General features: G+C 34.1%; 1 protein-coding gene across 6 annotated transcripts in view; it reads left to right on the forward strand.

Annotated features, from left to right (window-relative positions):
• The window catches only part of mtd (TLD domain-containing protein mustard), a 164,824-nt gene that overhangs the window by 56,770 nt on the left and 88,646 nt on the right, over positions 1 to 19,408 (forward strand). For all 6 annotated transcript variants that reach the window (XM_017614507.1, XM_017614502.1, XM_017614504.1 and 3 more), the window contains one exon: positions 9,940 to 10,043. In XM_017614507.1, the coding sequence (XP_017469996.1) occupies positions 9,940 to 10,043 (104 nt within the window). The remainder of the gene's footprint in view (positions 1 to 9,939; positions 10,044 to 19,408) is intronic.

The following is a 19,408-nucleotide window of genomic DNA, read 5'->3' on the forward strand; positions in this document are numbered from 1 at the left end:
ATGAAAATTTCTAGAATTCCGGTAAGTTTCCAAATTACTCCGAATTTTCCCCAAAAATCCTGACAAAAATATCAAAAATCTCGAATCATTTCATTAAACAAATTTGAAGTTCTCTTTAATTCTTAATTAATTTTTAGTGTCATAAGAATTGTATATTAAACGGTGATAGAGCATTCTAAAGCTTTTTTTCAAAAACCGTAGTTTCAAGAAAATTTCGAAAAATTACTAAGGTTTATAAAAAAATTCCGATGGGTTCCAAAAGAACGATTGTGTCCTTTACAACAAAATTCGTAATTTACCCGTTTAAATTGGATTTATATTTTACCGGTATTTTATGATTTTTATTTTTTTGTTAAAGAATATTCGTTATTTTCTTATATTTATTTTTTTCGACAAATTGTTAATTGCAATTTATTGGGTTTGTTTTTACGATCATATTATAACCGTTATTTTCATATTTAATTTTTAGATCACTAAACGGTTAAAAATTATTGAAAAAATAAAAACCCAAAATAATGATTATATTCGATGGAAAAAAAATAAAATAAAATTCAAAAAAAGAACGATCAAATTTGGCCAAAAAAATATAAAAATCGGTTAAGTTCGGGAGGAAAACAGTTTCAGTTCTAAAAATCTGCAAAAAAAAACATAAAAAAAGTTTGGTAAGTTAACTGGGCCAAAACTATACCGATTTAGACTTATAAAGCATCAGTTCAAAAATACTTTCTCACTCTTTTTATTTCTTTGCAAAAAACTCATTCGCGTCCCAATTTTTTCCTCAAATATCACCACACTCGTTCATCTTATCTTTCCCTTTCAAACTTTGAAGGAATCTATTTGCAAAGAAATGAAAAGGGTGAGAAAATACATTTCCAATGATACCTCATAAGTCTAAAAATTGTATACCCACACTTAAAAGCTTCGCCTCTCTAGCCTTTTGATGGGCTCGCACTTTGTATGCCACTATGAATATTAAGAATTTTGTCAATGAGTAAACAACTTACATATGTATGTATGCATTTATGTATGCGTTGCTTAAAAAAAAAATACAATTTGTAATGTTTACGCTTGCCTTAAGCTACTCCATGGGCACGGCGCGGCAGGCGTACTAGACGCGCACACCTCCAACCTCTCTCAGCATGCCTCTTCGCGATCGATGCGGGCAAATTTCCACAAATGCGCCATATCAAAGCCAAAGTGAATAACAACGCAAAAAAAAAAAAAGCTAATTTGGCAGACGCACAGAGAAGTATTTGCATAGTAAACCCGGTCAAAATTATTTTATGTGTGAAAAATGTAGGGAAAAAATTAGCGATGGATCGGGATTTTTCTTTGATCTTTGACAAATAGTATTCAATCGTTACGTAATTTTTACCAAATTAAAGGTCAGACTTATACCTGTTAATAAGGCGACTCTTCTTATAACTATGCATTGAACATTTATGTAAATAAGATCCAAAATTACAATTTTTCGACTCATCGTGTTTCGTCCTTCGAAAATGAAAATTGAGCACATGCGAGCAAATTCTATTTTGATTTAATTGCTTAAAAATAACTGTACCAACCAACCAAACTTTAACAAACCTTGACCTTGAGTAAACAACAATACCAATATTTTAAATTTGTATTAAATAAAAATATCAAAATGGACCGATTTCAAAGCATTTTACTAAAACTTAGTATTAAATGATAGGAAAGGTCTTCTTCTTCCAGGTTCAAAAGGTTTTTTCTTGAAATAGGTCTTCACTAAAACACAATTACCGAAGAAACAAGTAGAACGAGTGAAAGCGTTGAGAAAAAAAACTATCACAACATTGACTGGTTTCAGGTTGACATATGTCAAAGGGAAGGCAGCGGAGGGAGTTTTCATGGCTACCATCCAGTAGCTCAGTTATTTAGCTTTAGGAATCTTTGGACTTTTGTAACAATTGGTATATCTGAATTTTAAACGGGTTTTCCGCATAAATACTCTTATGTGAGGCGACGCGTCTTAAGTGTGTAGGTGTAGTGGTTGTTATTTTGCTTTTTTGCAATGAAGCAAATATTTTTGCAATATTTTTATTCTTTTTGCTCTGCTTTGCTGCGTTTTCGGCGTGTCTCATATTTTAATTGAATAAATTGGAAGAATGAGTACACCTAATGTAAATAAAAGAGAATTGGATATTTTTGTTGCATTTTTTACTTTTTAATTTCATTGTTGCTTTTGAGTTTTCTGATGCCGTCGTTGCGTTTTTATGGTTTCACTTTATGGTTATTTTTCTTCCAACTTTTATAAATAAGTTTCAAGTTTAAGCGAATGAATGAATGAATGAATACAATGAGGAGGTTTTTGCTTTTCGATTTTTGCACTCGTTTCGTTAGTACTTTAGTTCAACATACATTCTTATTCATTTATACATGCATACCGTAGTGTGTATGTGCATATGTACAAATGTATGTTTGCACTGCTAGTTAACAAAACGGCTTGATAAATTTGTTTTGACTTCATTATATCGTATTACGGTGATTTAGTAGAGTTACACGCAAAAATAAACAAATGACGTAGTGAGGTAGCGGCTTTGTTGTCAAATATATAATTAGCGGGATATTAATGAGCAGTTCCAAAATTTATTGCTCCCATGTCAGATAAATATTTTCAATATAAAAATTTAATAATTTTTTACGTACTGATGTGTGCTAATTGGGTAGGTTAGACCCCAGTGTACAGGTAAAATGGTCTGATTATGGCAACTTAACGTAACTTACAGGCTCTCACTTAAACATTCTGCTAAATTGACGTTCCTTGTAATTGAACAGTCGAAACTTTACGTAACTTAATGCCACGTCGAGTCAGTTTCATTTTTATTTTCCAAGTTCTACGTTCCGTTAAGTAAAGTTAAGTTGTCATAATGTATGCACGTACTAAAACTTACTATGTAGGTATATCTCTATTAAAACTTTATTGGAACTAAGCAGCGCTGAAGGCCCCGGAGAGGCGCGTAGCTTAGGGAGGAGAATCGTAGTTAGAACTCTAATCATATCATAAGAGACTAAATAAAATTTATTTAAAGACTTCGAAATCAAACAGGCGCACAGTGTTTCGACCATATGGCGCCAGTTGGAAGGAATAGCACAGGTTTACAAACAAAAAGTTTCAGCATATTAAACCACACCTCTATATCCCTAAGTTATTCGACGCGCTGAAGGCGAATCCGAGGTATGTTCACATCCACCACTTCGGGTTCGAGGTCATTTGAAGGTCAAATAGCGAAAATGTAGTTCAATATGCAGACACCTTTTTTTTGCCCATACAAACTGAAATTCTCATATCTCTTATCTCTGAAACAGCGTATGTTAACGTCCTGAAATTTGACAAAGCTATTTGTGCTATCAATACCGTACTTACGGCAAAATGTGGTTGATAATGGATAAGGAGACGTGGCACCTCATATACAGACTGAAATTCTCATATAATTTATCTCTGGAACCGCGTATGTTAACGTCCTGAAATTTGACAAAGCTATTTGTGCTATGAATAACGTATTTATGGCGAAAAGTGGCAGGTAATGGAAAAAAGGGAACAGTTTGTCTTCCGTGGTACAGGGATCGAAAGCTATCCTAAAAAATCCTACTTATAGTGAGATTTCCTTCATATTTAGTATTATAAAATTTGGTGTAAATTGATAGCCCAATCGAGTGGTGGTAAAGTGTGGTCTAAAGTTTCGAGGTACTTACTTAACCTCTACCGATTCTTATGAAAAGAATAAGGAGCTTATTTCGATCTGGACAATTTAGTTTTTAACATTTTAAGAGGACCTCAAACTAATACATTATAAAAACGTATTTACAATCGGATTTGGTATTTGTTTAACATATTAGTCAGTGGGAAACCGTTAGGTATCTCATCTTTACATGCTAATTTATTATAAAAGAAAAATGGGGTTCCTTTTAAGGCCTGATTTCAAAAGCTACTGAAGAAATTAATTAAAAATTAACATTAGCCAAGCCGTAACGGACCCTAATAATTCGATTTTTAGTTTTCCTGCAAATTCGCTATACATTTTTCTTTATTTATGCGGTGTATGCTTTGTTGTTTATTTGCCTTACTGGGATTTGATGCACGATTTCGAAATTCTTCGTATTTTTGTGATACTTCCTGGTTTGTAGGGAGGTTGCGGGAATTTTTTTTGAAACCTGTCCGGATTTTTTTCTATGACTTTTTTGTGTTCATCGGGAATTTTCGTTTTCAACAGTACAAAAGTATCCAGTAAATGTGGTTTCTAATGTGGTATATTGGCTGGTGGCCTTGCCTGTTTAAATGGCATGTAAAGACGCAAAACTATAGCGAGCCGCTGAATCCAAGACAGACGTCCGTATGTAGTCTCACTTATCTACTATTGAACAGAACCGGTGACTTCAGTGAGCTGTTAAATCGAATATACTTAGCATTAGCCCTACAAAAACTCCCCTTTTTCTGTCAATGACGTATGGCTGCTTTCTTTTCTAGATACCTTGTCCCTTGCCCATAAGTTACTTCTCATCTCTTAACTATGTCAATATGGAGTACTCATAACCGAAACAAATCGTGCGCAGGTGAAGTTGTTCTAAGCTTTCTTTCAATTTCATATGGACGTGTGCCCAGTGAAAAATTTCTATCTGACCGTCACTACAATTAAATCTGCTTGTTATTTCAAAGACGCTGCAGGTAGAACAATAATATCAAATCTTAGAACTTCCTAATTTTTTAAGAAAGTTAGTGCCTATAAATACTCGAAGGGGTTTCCGGTTAAAGTAGTTTTCTCTACATTATGACAGCTGCGGCTCCACATCCACTGAACAGCCAGTATCTACTATTGCTCTGGTTTATGAGAAAGAGTGCTGGCTAGATTATATTAGCGCGTCCATCGATGCGTGGACCTTTGCGTAGAAAGTTCTTAATGATTTCTACATACATATATGCATATCTCTGCCGCATGCCAAGAGCTTCTACAGAAACTAGTTTGCGAGCATCCGAAGCTGGATATCATTCGTCAGTATGCTAGTAACTCGTTGGTATTAACGTGAGTGGCATCATGTGAATTTGATACTATATTTGTGTTCAGATTAATTAGTTCGACTGTTTGTAATAGCTACTCTAACCTTCTCTTAAACTTTTGAGAATAGCAATCTCAGAGGAATTGTATGGTTTAATTCGGTTGCTCAAGTATTCCTTCAAGCTCTGCACTCGCGGCCTCGTCTGCTCCCTCATTTCTAAAATTGTCACCATCTTTCAGAAGTCAGTAAAGATTGAGGATGTGACGCCTCAGGTGTTATAAGTTTCTGTGACTCTCTTGAACAAAGAACTGTGAACTTGAGGATATTGATATATCTGGATTTTATTTTATGAAATTTCCTGTTTTTTCAACAAGTTTTAAGTTCAGTCAAATCTTCGGACACCAAATAGGCCACATTGCTCATTTCTATACCAAATGGATTTCTCTCTGAAATGTCTAAATATTTACCGCGATAAAATGCAACAACTCTGGACTGTTGCATACCGATGTATATTTCGAATTGTTGCTTTTGTTTTTTGTATATGAAAGCGAAATATTTCTATTCAAGGAAAACATTTTAAGGACAGGGCCAATTGGCGAAAAATAAAAACAACATAGCATAGCAAAGCACACCAGCGTATGCAGTAGACATCAAAAACAACAATACGAATGCAACTAACTACAATGGCCGCACATAGAGCGCCTAACGAAAATAAAAACAACAACAATACCAGCAAATCATATATCCACGCACATTGAAAAGCGTAACTAGCCGTTACACAAATGCAATGCATAAATGCGCCAAATAGCCGCTTGAACTAGAGATGGGCGCGGGATATCGGGGCCCGCGGGACCCACGGTACTGATTTCAAATTGGTCGGGAAGGTCTGTGAAATTTTGCGGGCCGGAAGGGACCAAAATCATTTCTCATCACTCCCGATAAAACCGCAACCACAGCAAATTCGGAATATCTTCCTTATAAACGATGTGTGAAATATGCACACTTTTATGTTTTATTGGGACGAAAACCAACAGCAAAGTGAAACAAAATAATCGGAAGATGCCAGATCTATCATTATTTTTTTTGTTATTTAAAATTAATTTGAAAGACATGTGAATTTTTCTTAGTGATAGATTTCGGGACCCATGAGTCCGTGGTACAATTCTGAAAAACGTCTGGATGGGCGGGTTCGGGACTTAAAAATTAAATTTCGGGATGGCGGGATCGGGACTTAATATTTAGTCCCATGCTTATCTCTAGCTTGAACTAACTGTTTGTTGGAATGTTTCGCACGAAAACGTAAATATCAACGAACATGCGATGCATGAGGTAAAGGGTGTCTCGAAATGACGGGTTTAAAATATTTCATTGCTTTAAGTTCGCTAACTTTGTATAAAAAAAAAATAACACAGAGAAATAGACAGAAAAAAATAACTCTAGCATATTTGTCCAACTGTCATTTTCTCCCTAATCGCGAAGTTTTTTTACAGTGTATCTATTGAAGTATTCCTAATTTAGATTTGCATAAATGTCGTACTGAACGACCAGGGTTGACTAGTTATTTGATTTCTGCTGACAACTCTCGTTGACTGAAGAACTATCTTGGCAGAGAGCTCACGAGCTAGTTTCACCGAACGAAGAGAGAGTGCTAATGGTTTCTTTGAATAGGTGCTAGGTAATCATTACAAAATGGGTCGACCGATTACAAGAAGATATGTATATGCATTTGTTCCCAGGGCGGAGAAGAGCTAAAGGGGACATTCCACTATTCAAATCTGGACGAGGCCTTATTATATCTTCGAAGCAATTTCAAATCATACTTTGTCATTTTACAGACACTCCCAGCTTAATATTCTCTTAGCTCTGCAAAAAAAAGTTTCTTACTAGTCTCTCAAGAGAGTAGACCCTCCATATTATCCAATTAGCATTTACTCGCCACCAGCTAAAGATTCAACGGTTCTATTTGAGATTTATTTGCACTCAACCAATCGAGTAAGTATAAAATTGTCATTGTGCTCTAACAGGGCAACTATCTGGCAACTATCTTTTAACTCACCACAGTATTTCGAAAGAAAAAAATAAGAAAAATGCCGATTCTTATAATTATCTTGAAAGCACTTTTCTGTTTTTCAAAAGACTACTAGAGAGATCTGCTAACAAGGAGGTCTTAGCGTTATTCTGTTTAACTTATAGAAATAAACAAAAAAAAATTTAATTTAAAGGTTTCTAAAAATCAAATGATATTCAAAGAATATGTTTCTTTTTAAAACAATATAATCTGAAAATTAATAGAAAACTAAAAAAATAGATATGCAAAAAAAATATATAAGAGTATCTAAAACTTAGAAGAAAATAAATTTAAAAAAGGAAAAAGATAAAATGGAGCAAGAAAAAATATTCAATATACTCCTAAAAATTAATTAAATAAATATTTTTCTTTTTAGAACAATAAAATATGAAGATAAAGAAAAATGAATTAAAAAAGAAAAAATAATTAAAAAAGGAGAAAAAAATAAGTTTCTAAACATTAAAAGCAATTTTTAATAATAAAAGAAAAAAATATAAAAAAGTAAATTAAAAACAAAAAAATATAGTTCTAAAAAAGCTTTAAATGTATATATATTTTTCTTTTTAAAATAATAAATTATAAAAATTAAAAGTAAATTAAAAAAGAAAACTAAATTCATCAATTCAAAATAAAAAAAGGAAAACAGGTGATTTCTGTCAAAAGAGCATTACACCCTGAAAGTTGTGTTTCTTTAAGACTTTCGTGTCAGAATAAACAAAATCTTTCAAACTATCTTGCCTACTATCTGTCATTTGTCTAACAAAAAGCTCAACTATTTTAGCCAGAAATACCCTTTGACGCAACTCGAAAAAATCGAAAATGCCAAAACCTATTGCTAAAATTTTAGTACGAGAGTACAGCGAAACATAAACAATTTATTGGACCACCCTAAAATTAATTTTCTTTTTATTCCTTTTTTTATATTTTTATATAGAAAGGGACTTGTCTCTTTATGTATCCGTTAGCATAAAAAAGAGTACAGGTGGCCCTATAAGGACATGGTCGACCAAAATTGAACAGTTATTCTTCATTCCCTACGATCGGAGGTTGCTTTGCGACCAATCCTGGTCTCATCCCGGTCTAGTCACTTTTATTAAAAGGTTGCTTTGCTCCAAAAATTTTACTGGTATCACAACTCAGAGATCCTTTCACTTAACGTAATCCAACCCCAACCTTAACTAAAACTAATGGTCCTCCGATATCATCTGCCAATTCGTATAAAAATACTTCACAACTCATATTTTAACACCCTTTATTAGTTAGCGGTCAAATAGCATATCACAGTAAAAACAAAAACAAAAAATATTTAAAAAATGCGTGAAAAACAAACTATGGCAGTGATTGAAATTAAAGGTTGAAAAGATTAGACGAAACTTATAAACAATATGTACTCGTTTGTCCATAACTGAATTCAAAACAGCGCAGCGCATGACAGGCAAATGCATAAATTACTAACTATAAATAGTTAAAGGCACAATAAAAATTTAGTGACATTCCAAAATAGAAAATACAGATGTGAAGATATGTTGAGAGTAACTATAAACGCATAAAAAATTTAAACGGAAAAAATGCGACAATCGCAACAAATTTACCTCACAATTTAGTATTTTATTTATTTTAATTTTTTTTTTCTTGTTGAACAGCTGCACGACACGTTTGTGTGCGCACGCGCGCCTAAGCGAAAACAAATCAATTAAAAAACGATTAAAATTGTGCATCTTTTATGAGATTTTTATCGCTTAAAGGCTGACGCTTGACTACTGATTGCTGCCTGACTGTGTCCCTGCATCGCAACAAATTCGTCACACTGCTTCTCACGACACTCACCTCACCAGCAACGAATTTTTTATTTTTCTAACAGCCGTTGAGCGTTAAATGTTTTATAAAAAACACAAACATAAACGCACAGCAACAATCTTGTGACACTGCAATAAATCGATCAAATGGGTATTTTAACTGATGTTGCCGCAATGATAAGGAAATGTGTATAAACAAAAACAAAAAACAATTCAAAAGCGAACAANTTGTATTACCAAACTATGAAATAGCATCTGCGAAGCACAGAATAGAAGCGTATTTGAACGAAAAAGCCGCCGAACACATATCTATGTAAAGTAAATAAGCCCCCCGCTGCATCCCTTATTCGATAGTTCCGAAATAGTTCTAAATTCGACAAATAGGATCTAGTTCGTTCTGCATCCCTTTTTCTATAGTTCCGAACCAATTCTAAATTCGTCACTTTAGATATAGATTTGTAGTGAAAAAAACTGAAAAATTAGTTTCTTAAAAGTACCACTTTTCGCCGATTTTGGACTTCCTATCGGACTAGTCCGCGGTTTCCCTGCAGGGCACTTTTGGTTATTTCCACACACNAAGGAAAACGTAAACACACGACTGTCTGCAACATCAACACTGATTAACACTTTTGGTTATTTCCACACAAATACATACATAAAAGCTTTAATGCTAATAAATTTAACCGCTAAGCTTTAAAATGCTTTATTATTTATTGTAGTTACCCTATTTTGTGTTTAAATTTAAATTTCTAATATAGCTGTCCATAAAAATTATGATATACATAAATAGTAAACATTTTGCGCTTTTGGCGTCACATGACCAACAAAACTCCAAATTATTTAATATATGTATGTACATACGTATGTATTTACCTACTCACGTGATCACGCATTCATTTTATTATCTTTCGCTACACACCTACCTAGTACGATTTCAAGCTCAAACATTCATACATACATTCATACCTACGATATATTTATTATCACTGCTTTATTTAATTAATTATTAAGTGACGCCTAGGACTGATTTTTCTTGTTTATTTTTTGCTTTCTCTTTCACAGGAGCAAATCACGCAGCGTTGATCACGGCCTCGCTGCCCCATTCGATTTGGATTCATTGCGCTCGAAGGTGGAAGGACGTTTTGAGAGCGTCGACCGATTGACAAGTGAGTATTGAAAAGTAATTTTTTTTCACCAATTTAGAAGTTAAAGGAACTGGCAAGATCGGCAAGTAACGGGGAAGAAGCTTTTTGAAGCTTGTATTTGTAATATTTGATATACTTAGACCAGTGGTACTCAAAACAGCGCCCGCGGGCGGAACTATTCAAAGCTGTCTGTTGATTTTATATGGACGCGCACAGAGTAAAAGCTCTCTCTGAGCATCACTGACTTCGACATGCGAATAGTAAAACCTCTCCAGCAAAGAGAGCTTTTACTCTTCAAGCGTATACACACAATGTATAGGAAGCTTAAAACCAGCCGCTCTCCGGGCATCTATGATTTCAGTCAGCTATTGGACAAAGAGAGCTTTTACTTTACAAGCGTCTACACAAAATGTATAGGAAGCTTAAAAGAGCGACTAAAAGCAGTAATAGGTATCTCCTTGCCCGCGGGCAGAGCCTTTTTAGCTTTCTGTAGACTTTCAATCAAAGTAGGGAGTAAAATCTCTCTCTACCCATCGCGGATTTAATGCAGTAGCGTTGGAGTAACTTTTTAAAAAGTTTACCGTCTCAAAGCAGCAACGATCATATAAAGCTTTTACTCTGTGCGTATCACAAAACATACGATTTTCCGCTGGATATGGCCGTGATTGATTTAACAATGTAATAACAAGTGAAAACGGTAAATCTCTTATGGGTAAAGAGATGTTTTACCTTTTACACGTTTTTACAAAAAACATAAAAAAAATCATAGCCATTACGCCCAGAGAGAACTTTTACTCTTTTACAATGACGATCAGAGAGTGTGTGCTTTTGAGCGTTCATTATATATGTAAGATCCATATAAAGTTTTAAAAAGCTTATCTGGTGTCATTTGATTAGGTCGTGGCTGATGTGTAGAGAGATTTTAAAAACTCGGCGCGTCCGCCTGTAAGCGGTTTTGCCAGCCCTGCGCTAAAAAGAACATATGTAAAATATAAAGAATCTACCTTATCAACGGTAGTTAATATAAGACCGCACACTGAGGGGCATTTGAGAGCGGTTGAGCGGCGCCGCTCCTTACGTGGCCGCAACCTTATTGTAAATAATCGAATCGAAAGCTATTCCTATGAGTATGGTGAAGGCACTGTTGCTAACGAGAGGTGCTCTAGGCGCGTCGGTTAGGCGACAGTACCTGGTGGTACTCACCTACACTCAGATCACTTTGCGACACCGCATAGAGTTTACAGTTATCCTCATTGCTCTGAAAATCATTTGGTACTTAACAAAAATAGGAAGAGTTTTAATACCAGGTCCAAACCCGTGTTCCTCGGACTAAAACTGAGGGAGCTGTCAAAAAATTAAAATTCGCTCAGAGCGAGCGAGTAACACTGAAAAGTAAGGGTACGCTTTCTATTAAAAAATGGTAAATTCTGACAATTTCAACATAACCTCCAAATTTTGGTTATACATTTTTTCTTATTTTGTATGTAAACACACTCAGCTGACACATGTAAATAACCAAAAAAAAAGCTTTCAAATTCATTAGAATCCACTCAAACAAGTAATTAAATACTTTTCAGCATTTATTAGCAGAGTGCATTTTATTTTGTTTACAATCTGCTTGTCAAAGACACTACCGCTAATCTTTTCGACACATTTACCAGAATTTACCAGCGCAAAATCTTCGGACTAAAACTGGTTACTTCTGACAGAGAGAGGACCTTATTTATTATCTTTTTTGTCGTCTCAATATTCAAAGAACCGAGTGCGGGATCGATTTCCAGTAAAATCTGATTACTTCTGACTACTTCTGATTAGTCCGGAACTACCAATTGACATGAAGTCATACATATCATCAAAGATATAACTACCAAGGGCTTTCAATCTCAGTTTAGCTAATTCCGCGCAATGGCAATGAACGTCTTGTACAATTTGATTATCCGTCGGAGAAAAGTGCCTTCTCAATATAGCATATGAAAAAAAGTGTGCCTTTAGGACTCCTTAAATTAGTGATTTCGGAGTCCCACGAAGCTCACTCAGATAATTTGCAAAGAAAAGGACTCCTTAAATCATCCGAAGATAACCTAGACGGAGGGTTTTGGGAGTGCTGCGATAATAGACCGAAAAGGAGGCATTACGGTTTTTCCAAATGCCCCTAATTTAATTTATAATTTATAAGTAATCGAATGAATGATTTAACATATTATTCAGAAAAAAATGGGAAATTATGAAAAATGCGCCTGAAAAGTTCTAAAGTTCACCAAGAGTAATTTTTTCTGCGTTATTGCTTACCCTTAAATGCATTCGCAACTGCCATAACGTCTACAGTAGAGTGGCTCAAAAAAATTTTTTTTTGGAAATTCATAAACGCTAATCCGCCATTTTGAATTTAAAAATTTTGACTTCATATTCGTAATCGGCGACCACAAAAACTCTCGAGTGCCGGGTTTCGAACAAATCCAATCATTAAAAAAGAAATGGACCGCCATTTTGGATCCGCCATTTTGAATTTCGAAAAACTGGCTTCATATTCCTAATTAGCAACCCCAGAAACCCCCTGGTAACAAGTTCCAACCCATGACAATGCGTAAATCGTTAAGTATCAACGTTTTAATTTTACTAGTGTCTTTTCGAGAGCATATTTTCGGGAACTAGACCCATTCTAATTGTCCAAGACGGGTGTGTAATTAAGGGAAAGTTCCCCAATAATACTAGAGTAATTATATGTAAAAACCACATTTTTAGCTGCATGGTAACATGTCAAGAAAATAAAAAAATTGAGAACATCAGCGTTTTTATAAAAAACCGACCAGCGCGACCTCTAAGAAAACTTTTTTTTTCAAAATAAAAAAATACGAGTCTCTTTTTTATCACAAATAACAATATTCTGATGTAGCGTGTATGAATTTCCAAAAAGAGCGTTTTTATGAACCACTCTAGTCTACAGCTACCTTCGCGGTGTCCCTTTCCTGGAAAATTCGAAAGCGGCGACCATCTTCCTGATTGAAAATTCATTTTCATCTTAAAGACTAGGATGCATAAAATTATAATTAAATTTATTGAATTTATCGAGTTGCAAGATAAATAAATTAGATTATGTCCTTCAATAATATAGGATCTTATATTTTATTGTTAATTTTAAAAATCGAATATCCGGATATTAGAATATCAACACATTGGAACTCTTAGCTCTAAAATGTATATACATACATAACTACGTATATGTATATCATCACCTGAAATGCAAAAAGACGTAACAACATCGTAAATGAAATGGAAAGTCGTGACTAAGGTTTTGTTCTTTTTTTCATAAATTGATGTGAGGAGTTGTGAATTTTGAATTTTTTATTAGTTATGACTTTTTGCATTTCAACGATGATGTTTGTTTCTTTTTTTTCATTTCAGGTGACGATATCGAGTCCTAACCGCCAAAATAACGTAAGCGACTTTTTTATTCAAAATTTTATTTTTGATGCAGAAATATTCCTCGGGCATCTAGATGTAATTCTGCATCGAAAAGAAAATTTTGAAAAAAATGGCGCTTACGTTATTGCTTAGGGCATATGTGTAGTATATGTATGTACATATATGTGGATACAAAAAATGTGTGTATGTTAAACATGTGCCAATAAGTTGCAGCCACTTCCGTGTTGCTGCAGTATTTGGCACAAGTTTACAGTTCTGATTAATCCAAGTCACCCACCTACATTTTCGCTTGCATTTTATGTAGCGATTATATGTTGCATACATTTAGGCTGAGACTTTTGATGCACTGCTATAGCAATGAGAAGTGAAATGTGAAAAGGTATGTACACACATGCATACATATGCATTACGAATGTTAATCCCGGGATCCCGGACTTTTTAAGGCCTCGAAAATCTCGGGATTCTTGGCAAGTAATCTCCGAGATTTTCGGGATTTGTAATTTGCACTGATGGCAATAATAGAAACTCCTTTTCTTGACCAGTATTGTTATATTTCTTTTTTTATTTAATAATTAACATTTTTTATAAATGTCTAGTTCATTATACATATAAACCGCGCTATAGTAAATTTTAAACACAAATGTGTGTATATTCGCGAAACCCCAGGCCAAATATAGTAAAATTACGTTTTCAGTTTTTTACTCTGTCAGTAATTCAAAAATGATTTAAAAAATTCAGAGAAATGTGCTCAGAGAAGAAGTATGGGTATAAAATTAATGAGGAAATCCTGTAGAATTTAAACAGATTCAAGTTTCTGGTGCAGAAGGGCTGGTAAATATTGAAAATGTCATTTTAAAATTTTATCCGTTAAATTTCGCAATATTTGTTTATGAAAAAATTCTTATATAAACCCGATAACATCCTCGAATTTCTTTCTTCTAACTTTGTCAGCTTAAAAATTACCTATTCGTCCTTGTGAATGCAAAAAATTAAAATTTTTTTAATTCTAAAGAAGTTTCCTAATGCATTTGTTACCCATATTTTTATTCTACATTGCATTGATTTTTTTTTACAATTTTTGGAATTAATCAAATCTTTGAAATTACAAAGTCCTTCAAAATAAATCCTCGGCCAAAGAGAAAAAATAAAAACGCCACTTTAAATAAAAAAGTAGGTTACATGGTAGGCGAGCTTCCCAAACAATATAGAAGGAACTTTTCGATTCAAGCTGTTGAAAAGTAATGAATATCTAAATCCCGGGACTAATCCCGGGATCCCGGGACTGTGACAACGCCATACCGAAAATCCCGGGATCGGAAAAAGCCGAAAAATTAACATCCCTAATATGAACGTACCCAGCGAGAAAATGTAAAGTATGGTATTAGGGAAAAATAATCAGTAGAACAGCCGCTTTTTAAATTCAAGAATGCATTTTTCCCCATGCCAATGTCCTAAGGAAAGTGGGGCATTCAATTTTGTATTAACTAATAATCGAGTAATTTATGCGATTTACTTCGATTTTTGGAACTTTCTGGCACTGTTGCCAACTTGGTGCTTTTCGCACTAAATTTAGTGCTTTTCATTATTCAAAACGCAAAGTTTTTGAGTTGGTGTTGGTGCGTTTTGGTGCTTTCTTTAGTTTTTTGGTGAGCCGTTTTCTTGTAGTGCGGGCCTGGGCGTTCAGTAAAATTTCATAAAAGCACGAAAAGGCACGAAAAAGCTCGTTGCTAATACTAAAAATTTAGATGAGCTTTTGTTTTTATACAAAAAAAATAGTACATATTTAAAACTCTTTTGATAAGAAAAAAAACAAACAAAGAAATATTTGGAAACCGATAGAAAATATATGATACTCAAAAGATTTGTTTACATACATATCTGTACATAAAATACCTTCCACTTTTTCTACTTCCCAGAAAATATATTATAAAAATCTTTGATGTAAAATATTGATTCGCTTAAGTAAATATACATATGGACATAAACACAAAATTAAAAATATGTACACATCGAGCCCTAACTGCCAAAATAACGTAAGCAACATTTATTTCAAAATTTTCTTTTTGATGCAGAAATGTATCTAGATAATCGAGGAATATTTCTGCATCAATAAGAAAATTTTGAAAAAAATGTCGCTTACGTTATTTTGGCGGTTAGGGCTCGTTATGTATACATACAATAAAATTTGGCTCTTTATTTCCGGGCTGGGGCGTGTCCCGTCGTGCGGGGCCGGGCCGGGCCGGGCCGGGCCCCACTAAAATTCTTAACGTGCGGGCTTGTGCGTGTTTTTGAAAGTTGATTTTGCACTCGTGCCGGGCCGGGCCTGAAAATTTAGGCCCGTGCCCATCTCTAGTTTGAAGACACCAAATCTGTAAATTAAAAAAAAGCTAAGCTACATTAATAGCAATCGTAAATATTTTAGCAACTTTACAAAAACGGAAACAAAATCTTGACACAGTGACAATCGTAAGAGAGCATGTTTGCCAACAAATTTTTGACACAAAAAGATTTTCCCCACTATGCGCTCAAATAAGGCACATTTAAAAGAGAAATACAATTATCGTTATGTTTCAGGTGTCAAGCAGTGGGAAAGAAAAGTTCATTATGTTCTTTTAGCCGCGCGTCTGGAAACGCCGGCGCTACTGCCCATAAGGCAGAATCCAAAGAGCCTAGCTTCTAATCTTATCATGTCATCAGATTATAATTCTATTTAATTCGTTCATTGAATTCAAATGTTGAGTGGCTGCTGCTGATGGATGGGCAAACAAAAGAAAGTCTATATAGTTACATTAGGTTTCCCATCGAAAATGCTTTTTTTGAAAATTTAATTTGATTCGTTTTTATGAGAAATATTATTGCCTATTTTTATAGATTTTTTAAAGGCCATTTAGAGGTCGCAGCCTTCGATTTAGGTCAGAAAATACGATTTTCTAGATCATGAGTTTTTGAATGACTATTTTTGCTTGAATTTCAAAGAATTTTTTAAATTTTGACCATCGATAATTTCCACAGTTTGAAAATATGTAGTACTAACGTACAAAAAAACGATTTTCGATGGCACACTAATATACATACATCTCTATATACTCTACAAATCCATATGTACTATTTCAATTCAAAGAAATAAAAAAATTTAAAGGTTAAGTTATTGGGGTAATTTATGTCGCTATCAACAAATTTTTGCAATAAGCTTATCAACCGTTATGTTAAATTACGGAGTGCTTACGATTTTTTGCGGGTTATATATTGAAAATAAGGTTGGCGTACTTTTTTCCAAAAGTTTAACCCATCAAGCCTGTTTGAAAAATGGCTTATAAATAGTTAGAATTTCCACTACTATATTAAGCGCCAAATTTTTCTAAGGAGAACAGAATGTAATGCAAAATAATAGTAATTTTTACCAAAAAGCGGCACTTTAACTCTGTGTAAAAATATTGCGATGCGCGGGAGCAAAACCTTCCTGGGGTTTGACCACTACTTAGGAATACTAACGTAATTTTCACACAGCCACCTGTTCTTGTACACGTCTGTGGGACCCCAGAATAAAGTAACTTACGAATGTAAAAATTATCAAAAAAAGTGATTGCTTTTTATTAAAATTCTGTTTAAAATATTTAAAAAAACACACAGGAAAATCAACTATCCTTTGTTTTATCTCCAATAATTGAGGAGTTAGATGCAATAAGGGCGTTTCTGTTAAAACTGCTTTCTGAGATATTGGCGTTAAAGTTTTTGATGTATATAACTTTCTTGTTGATGTAGTATATAAAAATGTAGTATTGTTGTAGAATTGAAAAAAATTTTCTACTGCGGAAGAAATCGTCAGATTACCAGTATTCGACCCTAATTTAACTGTAATAAACGCTTTCGATCGAAAAACGTGTTACCTATGTTTTTTCTGAGTTAGGCTTTTTTTTGAAATGTTCAGTGGCCCAAATTATGAAAAAAACACTTATTTTAAAAATGTAATTTTCATTTCGTAAAATAGTGTTTTTATACGAGTAGTATTTAGTTCCTTCAAACGATGTATTTCAATGTACATACATCATGAAAATTTTGTACAAAATTCCTTAGGCGCCGCCGCCGCGGCCGCGCCAATATTTTCGTAACTCGGTGGCGGCGGCGTTGCCCGGCGGCGTATACCTCTAATCCCTCATCCCTACAAAAAAATGTTTATGCATATAAAGCCCATTAAATACTCCGATACAAATTTCGTGCTTGTTTTCGAGAAATGCGCGATTTTTCTTGGGTTTTAGTGCTTTTTCAAACTCAAAACTTGGCAACACTGCTTTTTGGATACATTAGTATGCTGATTACATATTAATCAGTAATATAATCTAAAACTCATAAGAAATATTATACAATATTCTTGACGCATGTAACGCATTAGTATTTTTCCTACTGGGTTTGTATTAAGCAAAAAGTAAAAATAAATAAAAATACTTGTACATGTGAAGGTATTGTACATTTTTTAGTGTTAAGTTTTTAATTAAAATCGATCAAGTTCAAAGCCGCATACCACTAATTTGGACCCCTGTTTTCGTTATTGTTTTTGGTTTATATTTCTTCTGTTTTGCTTTTTATGTCTTTGAACACGAAAGTCACAAATTGAGTTTCACATACTTAAGTTGTTGTTTTGCTTTTAACAAGCATATCGCACACCTCAAAAGAGACACAACTCAAAATTAAACGGTCTTCAGAAAATGCGAAAACCCATTCTTAGCACATGCTAGTCATAAGGGCAAGGAAGACTTCACCTTAGGTTTTTTCAACAAATTAGAACAAAAATTTGCTCCAGCCGAAAAGTAAATAAAAGCTCTGTGTACATTTTTCGTGCATAATTTCAAAGATTCCAAATTTTGAGTTGTGTCACTTTTGAAGATCGTGTGCGCTGTGTACGTATTTATGTACCCTGAAGGGAAACGCCCTAGTGCCGAACTGGACCAAACAAAAGCGCTAAGCGAATTTCGTCGGACGGAGCGATTCCGTAGGGTGATATTCGCCACAACATTTCGCTTATTAAAACAGAACCGAAACTAAATTCGCATCAGTTGAATACAAATAAAAAATATAAAAATACAAAGGCGAAAACATGAGTCCGCAAATTTTCCCATTCCATTCTTCCGACGAAGTTCGCTCAGCGACTTGATTCTGTTTACACTTTTAATTGTCTTTTGAACTCTGGTGACTGGCGAAGTTATCATTGCGAGGCCCTACCTAGTGTCAATTGCCCCCGGCGCATCCCTTTTCCGGCGCATAGTTCCGAGCCAGTGCAAAAAATTCTCATTTTAGATAGGTATAGCTTTCTAATGCAAAGTTTTTGTATTATTTGGCACTTATCACATTTTTAGTTGTTCTTGCTTTTTGTCCCAAAATGTATGTAATTTTGGAGAAAGAGTAGATTAGCCAAATTTTTACGATATTTAGTTTTAAAACATAAGATAGCTTTGCAAAAGTACCACATTATACTACCCTTGGCAAAGTGAAAGTTCCGCCTAACAAATTTCTGTGAACTATTGCAAAACCAAGTTGAAGAACAAATTATGAAATTTACCTAAAATAAAATTAGAACAAAATAAAATGATATTAAATCTGTAAAAGAAAATAATCGTGAAAATTTTCCCTCATAAAAGATTTTATGTCCCAGATCTGTCCAAAATGGAGCCAGTTCAGAACGAGAGCGAAAGTTTTGCAGAGGGAGGGAATGGCTTAGGGTTGCCAACATTTTCTAAGAAATTTATAGTACTTTTCAAAATCTGAAAAAATATAGTACACTTCAAATATATAAAGTATTTTTTTTTTTAAAGAAAAAGAAAAAATGCCTTTTAAGTGTACATCTTTTTTCTGTGTTATGCATTTCCTCTAGAAACAACCATATTTCTTTGAAAGTATTATATGCTTTATCGAAATCAATATTTAAATTAATGTAAATCTAAAGTTCAGTTTTTATTAGTGAGATAGTC

The sequence above is a fragment of the Rhagoletis zephyria genome, unplaced genomic scaffold, assembly GCF_001687245.7.
Source record: "Rhagoletis zephyria isolate East Lansing unplaced genomic scaffold, Rhagoletis_zephyria_1.1 Rzeph_scaffold_00841, whole genome shotgun sequence".
Taxonomy (NCBI): domain Eukaryota; kingdom Metazoa; phylum Arthropoda; class Insecta; order Diptera; family Tephritidae; genus Rhagoletis; species Rhagoletis zephyria.